At 50.4% G+C, this 8,329-nt stretch overlaps 1 protein-coding gene across 10 annotated transcripts in view; it reads right to left on the bottom strand.

Moving 5' to 3' along the window:
- TNRC6A (trinucleotide repeat containing adaptor 6A) overlaps window positions 1-8,329 on the bottom strand; it is a 57,428-nt gene that overhangs the window by 4,103 nt on the left and 44,996 nt on the right. For 4 of the 10 annotated variants that reach the window (XM_054271252.1, XM_054271247.1, XM_054271250.1 and 1 more), the window contains 10 exons: window positions 6,597-6,739; window positions 6,126-6,272; window positions 5,817-5,954; window positions 5,469-5,597; window positions 5,316-5,393; window positions 4,866-5,076; window positions 4,286-4,318; window positions 1,920-2,051; window positions 349-507; window positions 1-56 (listed from right to left, as the gene is read on the bottom strand). The exon at window positions 1-56 is cut by the window's left edge and continues 85 nt beyond it. In XM_054271252.1, coding sequence (XP_054127227.1) covers window positions 1-56; window positions 349-507; window positions 1,920-2,051; window positions 4,286-4,318; window positions 4,866-5,076; window positions 5,316-5,393; window positions 5,469-5,597; window positions 5,817-5,954; window positions 6,126-6,272; window positions 6,597-6,739 — 1,226 coding nt within the window. The remainder of the gene's footprint in view (window positions 57-348; window positions 508-1,919; window positions 2,052-4,285; window positions 4,319-4,865; window positions 5,077-5,315; window positions 5,394-5,468; window positions 5,598-5,816; window positions 5,955-6,125; window positions 6,273-6,596; window positions 6,740-8,329) is intronic. The other 6 variants (XM_054271248.1, XM_054271256.1, XM_054271251.1 and 3 more) reach the window with 3 other exon arrangements.

The raw sequence follows: 8,329 nt of genomic DNA, 5'->3' as shown, positions 1-8,329 counted from the left end.
GTCAGTTTCGGGGTCGATGTTTGGATAACCTTTCCATGGCTCACCAGGGCGAAACTCTAGGAATACAGATGCAGGAAAGAAGCTTATTTTCACCGTATTTTTAAAAAGGAAACAGCTGTCTAAACAATACACCTCCTAATGACTGAAAATCCAAAACCCTTTAAGCATTTAATTTCCTTGATTTAGCCATCACTGTACTAATTTGATTTCTCTGGCAGACACACTTCTCTCTGCACAGTAAAGCTGCCGTTCTCCATTTCCATTGCTGAGAACACCCCTGGTGCCCCCCTGCACTGGCTGCTGCCCCGGGGGGAGGTGCCCGGGCTCGGAGGGAGGGCAGGGCTGTACCTGGGGGCCAATTAACACTGCTAGAGCCATTAGGCGATTTGGCACGGGGCCAGCCGTCCCCAATGGAGCCGGGAGGACTGGCTGGGGAGTTACTGCTGTTCAGGAAGTCGTAAGGAACAAACGGAGAATCTTCCAGCCTAAAACCACTTGAAATAGCACCTGATGGGAAAAAAAAAAAAAAGAAAAAAAAAAAAAGCAGTCAAATATTTTTCGTGGCTGGTTTTTATATCCCTATATAAATACATATAAAATCGTGCCCTTGTAAATCATTCATGAAATATAGAGCAGCACACTGTCCTCCTGTGATGCCAGGTTATACTGGAGATCATACAGGAGTGATGAATCAAAATGAAATATGTCTGAGTAATGCAGAGAAAACTGTAAGAAGAATCCCCCATGAAACCCCTTCACTAAAACAGTACATATATTCAAAGAAACGTGTTCAACTCAAGTAAAGCATTAATTCCAGAGGTAAGATCATTCTGAGGGACCCCATTTGACTAACAGGGTTCTGTGGTGAGAGAGCTCGTGAAAGAAACAGTTACAACAAGTGAAGGATCTTTAGCAAAGCTCTGTGGATTCTACTCCTGTTCTTGGGAAGCAAAAAAATTAATTTAAAAACCCCTGAGACAGAGAAAGGAATGGTTTAAAAGTTACCAGACAGCAAAGCCAGTTCTGAGGGAACCAGGGATCGCACGAGATACAGAAATTCCTGCTCTGGTCAGAAAACATCACCTGCAGGTAAAGCAGCACCACCACTGCCTGAGGCAACAGTGGGAAGGGTTCAGCAGGGCAGCTGCAGGGAATGGCCACGACCAGAGGCAGCCCAGAGCAGCAGAGCAGCTGATGCACCTAAAAATACCCCGACAATCTGGGACTGAACAGTAACAGGAGACCGAGGACATTTACAACTATCTTTAGACACAGATTCTTGGGCTATAGACTCAAATTTTAACTGGATGATTTCAAGCAACTGAAACAGCTGAAATGTCATATGAATCTTGATTACTGGAATGAAACACGAAGCAACCAAGTTCAGCTCCTCTAAAACTAAGGACAGCAATGGTACCAAGTCTAGCCCTTCTAAGCTCTTCCCAATTTTAGAATGCAAACACAGACATTCATAACCAAAACCTGCCAGTAAAAATGTCAGCCATGCCCAGAATGTGGTAAATCGTCCAAAATCACCTTAGGACAGAAGGATGGTGGGAGAGAAAACTTGAAAACCAAGCTTTTGGCTCAAAAATATACGAAGCATTCCACTGGAGATTAAGGTAAAGCTAGTAGCAATAGTCACAGTTACAGAAAAGTCTGGTTAAAAAATGAGTTCTGTAGAATGTTTCTACTAATCTCATCACAAGATCATTCTGTGAGCACAGTCAGCAAGCTGTGGCTGCTGTGGCAGACAGGCAGCGAGCTGGCACAGACAGCACTACGGGAACTGTTGTATGTAACACAGGAGTGACAGCCCAGCCCAACCAGCACTGCAAGGCTGCAGGGACCCCAGAACCCTGAGGCCAGCCTGGGGCCACTCCCTGAGCACCGAGCTGCCCAAGGAGTGCTGCACATACCATGTTTGCTGGAGTTCTGATCTAGGGATGTGTTCATAGAAATGCTGTCGACTGTAGTCCATTTCCTCAGCCGAGACTGTGGCTCTTTAATACTGCTCATATCCAGGTTTACATTCAAGTTTGAGTTCATTCCTGAAAGCACACACAGCTCGTGAGACACAGAGCAAAGCTCTCCCCGTGCTCCTGGCCACTGCTGCCCCAGAAAGCACTGAAGAGCAGTTACCATGGTTATGTCATGCTTCAAGTCTCTGCCGCTGAGGAACGTTCTAGCACTGAAACCAGGGAACTCTCTGCACACAGAAGCTAAGCTGAGCAATGCAAAGCACTCCCAAGTTCTCAGCTCATGTCCTCATGCAAAAATGTCAGTGGAAGAAGACATTAGGAAGTTAGCAGAAACTAAAATGTAAGTACCTAAAAGAGGGGGCAAACAGAACTGCTCTTGCCCTGCTGTAGCTGTGGTCTGCACCTCAGATGTTTCTCTGCCAGAGAATCAAGACAATGCCAACCCAAATCTGCTCAAACACCTGGAAGAACCAGGCTCTTCTGGGCCTGGACAACGTGCCCACATGTTTGACCTTGCCATGCCTGCTCCTTTCCAAGTCTGTCAGAATCCTGAACTCACAGCTCTACCTGGTGCCTTTCCAGCCCTCCAGATCTGTTTACTTCTTCTCTGAAAACAAACACTACAAGAGTTTAACTTGGGAACACAGACACACAGGGAACTTCTCAAACGTCTCCTAGAAACACCTTCCTTCAGCACTGGGAACAAGGGCTTCCTCTTGCTCCTAAGTGCACATTCACAGCTGTAAAGAAACTGGTTTACTTTTTGAGGGGGTTTTGTTTGTTTTTCTTAAAGGCATGAGCAAGAGCTGGTGCCAGAAAAGCCTCCTCTTGAAATGCCTCAGGAAAAGTGCTTGGAACAGGATGGAGTTTTATAAAATATAACAACTATCAATAGCTCAATCAGAAAAAAAGGGAATGTCCAGCTGATCCTGTTTCTGACACCTCCCTCTGGCATTTTGCTGTTGTCAGAGCAGTAACTCTGCAGCACAGCAACCTTCCTTGTACCTCTGGAGGAGCTGCAGAGACCAGAGTTCTGAGAGAAGGGGTAGAAAGGCCCCAGGCTGGCAGAGGGGCACATCTGTGACCAGGCCAGTGCCAGCCCCAGCAGGCACAGCTCTGTCACAGCTCTGTGTGGGATTGTGTGCGCTGAGTGATGGACACCAGTCCCTGGATATAATCCATCATTTAAACACTTCCCAGAAGTAATTCTTATATCCTACTGTGGAAGAGTTTATATTAGTTATATAGTTATACTGTTAGTTACAGTATGCTCAGTACTAGTTATTAGTTATATCAGCTATACTCACTTAAAGGCTGTTTTTATTAATAGAAATACTTAATTCTATAATGAACTGGGATGTGAGTGCAGAAGTGGTCAGGGAGGGAAAAGGATGCTCTGGGTGAGTATCTAGTGAATCCTGACAAATCCCTTCCCTGAAATGGAAACAGAACCTCCTTGCTGGGTCTCCTGGAATGGGAACACAGAGAGAAAACAAACCCAAGGATGTTCCAGGAGAAGCTGGGCAGGGTGAGCTCCCTCTCACACAGCCACACCACCACGCTGCACTGGGAGGTGACACCAGCCTTCCTCTGCACTCAATTCTTCACTAGGGGGGAAGAAATTCCAGCAAATGCTTCTCCCGCCCTTCAGCCTTTATGTGAGCACCGAGGGTGGCTCTGTGTGCTGAGCAGAGGGACCCCAACCCATTCCAGACTCCTGAGGGATCTCAAAGCAACCTGACACACCCTGCAGGCTCCTGAGCCATGGTTCACGTGAGAGAGCAGCTGTGGGGCAGTGCACAGCAGTTCCAGCTCCAGGAATGAACAAAGAGCAGCCTGACCTGGCCAGGATGCAATCCCTCAGTGCACAGTTTGGTGAGAAAGTGAAATATGCCTTTCCTTGGGGCTACTGCAGTGTGTCAATGGCTACAAAACTTCCTTTGTATGCCTTGCCCTTTGAATGAAAGCAGAACTGGACACTGATGCCAAGCATCACCAGCAGCTCTGAAGCAGCAGCCTGGACCTGAGGCTGGCCCCAAGCCACCCCAGTGTGGCACTGTCCTGGCCAGAGCCACTCTGCCTGCAAGCACAGGGACCCAGCTGCACGTCCAGCAACAAACTGCCCTGCAGAGGCCAACGAGAATGCAATCAGCCCAACAGAAATGGCCCAGTTAGAATAAAAGAGAGAAAAGCAAAAATGAAGGGGAGGAAAGAAACGGGGGTAAGGAACAGAGGTAAATGGTAAACAGCTGTAGTAAGATAGCATTAAAAAGGGACCTAAAGTAAGAAGAAAATATACAAGCCTGGAATTTCTGAAGTAGAAATTGGACAGAAGCCTGAAAACGTAGGGAGAAAGAAACAGGAGATGTTTGTATTTATAAATGTTCAAACATTTTGCCTAATGAGACAACAATTCTTTAAAAATGCAAAGCCAAAAGCTTTCTTTCCTGGACAAAACCACTAACAGGCAAAGTGACTGTTCTACCTTTGCAATCCTAGAGCCATTGAAAGCATTTCTGAATTCCCAATAAAAGTGCCTACCTACATCAATGGATTCTGTGCACGGATTCTACTTCTTCAAGTCCTTTAGCTCCAGGGATGAGGACTTTGTATCACCCTGGGGATCCAGGGGACAAAAGGAGCACCAAAAGGAGCCTGTCATTCCTCAGGACTGTAAAGTATTCTGCACTGAGACAGGGACACTCACTGGGAATGAGTGCACTCGGGGAAAAGTTATTGGTGAGCAAGGGTAACCCCACACACAACTACTACTGCCACTAAAAAGGGAAGCACTGACAGGGTTACAGTCATTTTCCAGGAGGAGGCACGGGGAAAAGTGGGGCTGTGTGTCACACAAACACGGGCTGACTGCAGGGCACCCACCTATAGGGAAGCTGCTGAATGCATTGATTGGTGAGGGCCCTTTCTGCAGCTCAGGAGTAGTGTGGGGCATGACATTCTCGAGGAAGGATTTCATGGAGGGCTGATGGAGTGACTGCTGTTGAGAGGGTGGAGTTTGCTGCTTCATTAACAGGTTTGGATCAAGCTGACGGGACTGTTGCATCATCTGTTGCTGCATACTAAGAGATCGACCCTTTAAAAAAACAGAGCAGTTACAACACCAATGAGCAAAAGCTTTTCCACGTTCTGAGAAAGAGAAATGCACCTCTGTGCCCTGTGCACCCTGCACGGCCAAAGCCCAGCACCCAGCCCCTCCTCTAAAGCTCCATCCACCCCTGCACACTTCAGTGCGAGTCACAGCAGGAAACGCAGCTCAGGAGGAAAAGCAGCTCCCAGGAGAGCCCGAGAGGGGAGAGCGAGGAGTTTCCTTACCTGCTGCTCCTGCTGCTGCCGGCCCCCTGAGGGCACACTCCTCTGGGGCTGCGCCTTCTGCTGCTGAGCCAGCAGCCGCTGCGAGACACGCCAGGGTTAGAGCAGCACAGACACAGCCCCGGCCACCCACAGCCACAGCCAGCACCAGCTCACCTGTAACTGGGAGATCTGGGAAAGCTGGTTTAACTGGGACAGTTGATTCAACATGGCTACCTGTTGTGGGCCAAAAAGTGGGCTCAGGCCACCGCTGTTTGGTGCATACTTCAGTAATGATACTGGAACCTGCAACACACACCAGGGCCAAGGGCAACTGTAACAGCTCTGCTCAGGCCAGAATATGAGAATACTGGAACCTCTGGTCAACACATGCCTGCCTTCATCAAGCCAAATATGCTCCCAAATATTTACAGAATAAATATCAGCAGCACCGACAAACAAGGAACGATTTTCTGAAGCAGCATTTGGATAGTTCATACACAGAGTGTTTTCTGTATCACTTACCTGAGGGGATAGTAATGGAGGAGGCACTTGAGCACGTGGATTAGGCTGAGATGAATTAAGAGGTTGTGCTGGAGGCTGCTGCATGCTCCTGGGCTGTGCTGCTATATTCCCAACACCAAACACACTGGGATTGCCATTCTGGGGAAAGGACGGGCAGTCAGTGACAGAAAACCTCTTCTGCTGCTTCTCCCACCCCACACATTTCCATCACAAGTTAAACAGGTATCAATTACACAAGCAGCTACAACGTAATATCAAAAGGCATTAAATGCAGTAAGTAACACACCAAGGATATGCACACAGCCTTACCTGTCTAACAGAATTCAAGCTTTGCATACCCAGCCCTGCTAGGGAGCCCAGGGCTTGGTTAGGTAGTGCATTATTTGAAGGGGGAAGCTTCATGTTTTGATTGGACATAAACTGCATGTTTTGGGACTCGTCTGCTACAATGCCATCCTGATGGGACAGACAAACCGAGGCGCAACAACCAGGCAGCAAGCAAGCAGAAGGGAGAAACCATTGCAGGAGCAGAAGGGAAGAGTCACAGGACAGTCCAGCACCAGCAGGAGATAGGCAGAAAACAAAAGAGATCAGGTTAGTCATCGGCGCCGCCAAGGGCTACAGAGAGTGCTCAGTACATCAGTGAGTTAACAAGAACAGATCTGTGTCCTGGATTACCAGCCAGCCCTCAGCCCCCCTGCAGCAGGGCAGGAGCACACAGCCCACTGCCCAGGACACAGCCAGGGAGCTCAGCAGCGTCCCCACGCAGACCCCACTGACCTTATCGAAGTAAGGACCGCGATCCATGGAAGACTCTTTGGGAATTTGGGGACGAGAACCGGGGCCTTTTCCAACCACACGATTGTAATCTCCCACGCCCAGGCCGTGCTTGTCCATCTCCATCCTCTTGTCCTGCAGTAACCCTGGGCACAGAGAGCTGGCTGCACACCCTGGGGGCTCAGCCCCAGCCACACCAACACCAGCTTTGTGCTGGGGGGCTGAGCTGGGGCAGGACAGCCCTGAACACACAGCACCTGAGCTGTGCACAGCCCTGGACACACTGCACCCCAGCTTTGCACAGCCCTGAACACACAGAACGCCAGCTTTGTACAGCCCTGGACACACAGCACCCCAGCTTTGTACAGCCCTGGACACACAGAACCCCAGCTTTGTACAGCCCTGGACACACAGCACCCCAGCTTTGTACAGCCCTGGACACACAGCACCCCAGCTTTGTACAGCCCTGAACACACAGCACCCCAGCTTTGTACAGCCCTGGACACACAGAACCCCAGCTTTGCCTGCCCTGAACACACAGCACCCCAGCTTTGTACAGCCCTGAACACACAGCACCTGAGCTGTGCACAGCCCTGGACACACTGCACCCCAGCTTTGTACAGCCCTGAACACACAGAACGCCAGCTTTGTACAGCCCTGGACACACAGAACCCCAGCTTTGTACAGCCCTGGACACACAGCACCCCAGCTTTGTACAGCCCTGGACACACTGCACCTGAGCTGTGCACAGCCCTGGACACACAGAACCCCAGCTTTGTACAGCCCTGAACACACAGAACCCCAGCTTTGCACAGCCCTGGACACACAGCACCCCAGCTTTGTACAGCCCTGAACACACAGCACCCCAGCTTTGTACAGCCCTGGACACACAGCACCCCAGCTGTGAACAGCCCTGGACACACAGAACGCCAGCTTTGTACAGCCCTGGACACACTGCACCCCAGCTTTGTACAGCCCTGAACACACAGCACCCCAGCTTTGTACAGCCCTGAACACACAGCACCCCAGCTTTGCCTGCCCTGAACACACAGAACCCCAGCTGTGAACAGCCCTGGACACACAGAACCCCAGCTTTGTACAGCCCTGAACACACAGCACCCCAGCTGCGAACAGCCCTGGACACACAGCACCCCAGCTTTGCCTGCCCTGAACACACAGAACCCCAGCTTTGTACAGCCCTGAACACACAGCACCCCAGCTTTGTACAGCCCTGGACACACAGCACCCCAGCTTTGTACAGCCCTGAACACACAGAACCCCAGCTTTGTACAGCCCTGGACACACTGCACCCCAGCTTTGCACAGCCCTGGACACACAGAACCCCAGCTTTGTACAGCCCTGAACACACAGAACCCCAGCTTTGTACAGCCCTGAACACACAGCACCCCAGCTTTGTACAGCCCTGGACACACAGAACCCCAGCTTTGCACAGCCCTGGACACACAGAACCCCAGCTTTGTACAGCCCTGGACACACAGCACCCCAGCTGTGAACAGCCCTGGACACACAGCACCCCAACTTTGCACAGCCCTGGACACACAGAACCCCAGCTTTGTACAGCCCTGAACACACAGCACCCCAGCTTTGTACAGCCCTGAACACACAGCACCCCAGCTTTGTACAGCCCTGGACACACAGAACCCCAGCTTTGCCTGCCCTGAACACACAGAACCCCAGCTGTGAACAGCCCTGGACACACTGCACCCCAGCTTTGT

This window comes from Melozone crissalis, unplaced genomic scaffold (assembly GCF_028551555.1).
Source record: "Melozone crissalis strain CALT ecotype California unplaced genomic scaffold, PUWL_Pcris_2 ptg000012l_1, whole genome shotgun sequence".
Taxonomy (NCBI): Eukaryota; Metazoa; Chordata; class Aves; order Passeriformes; family Passerellidae; genus Melozone; species Melozone crissalis.
The sequence above is the reverse complement of the archived record's forward strand: the minus strand, read 5'-3'. Positions and strand labels throughout refer to the sequence as shown.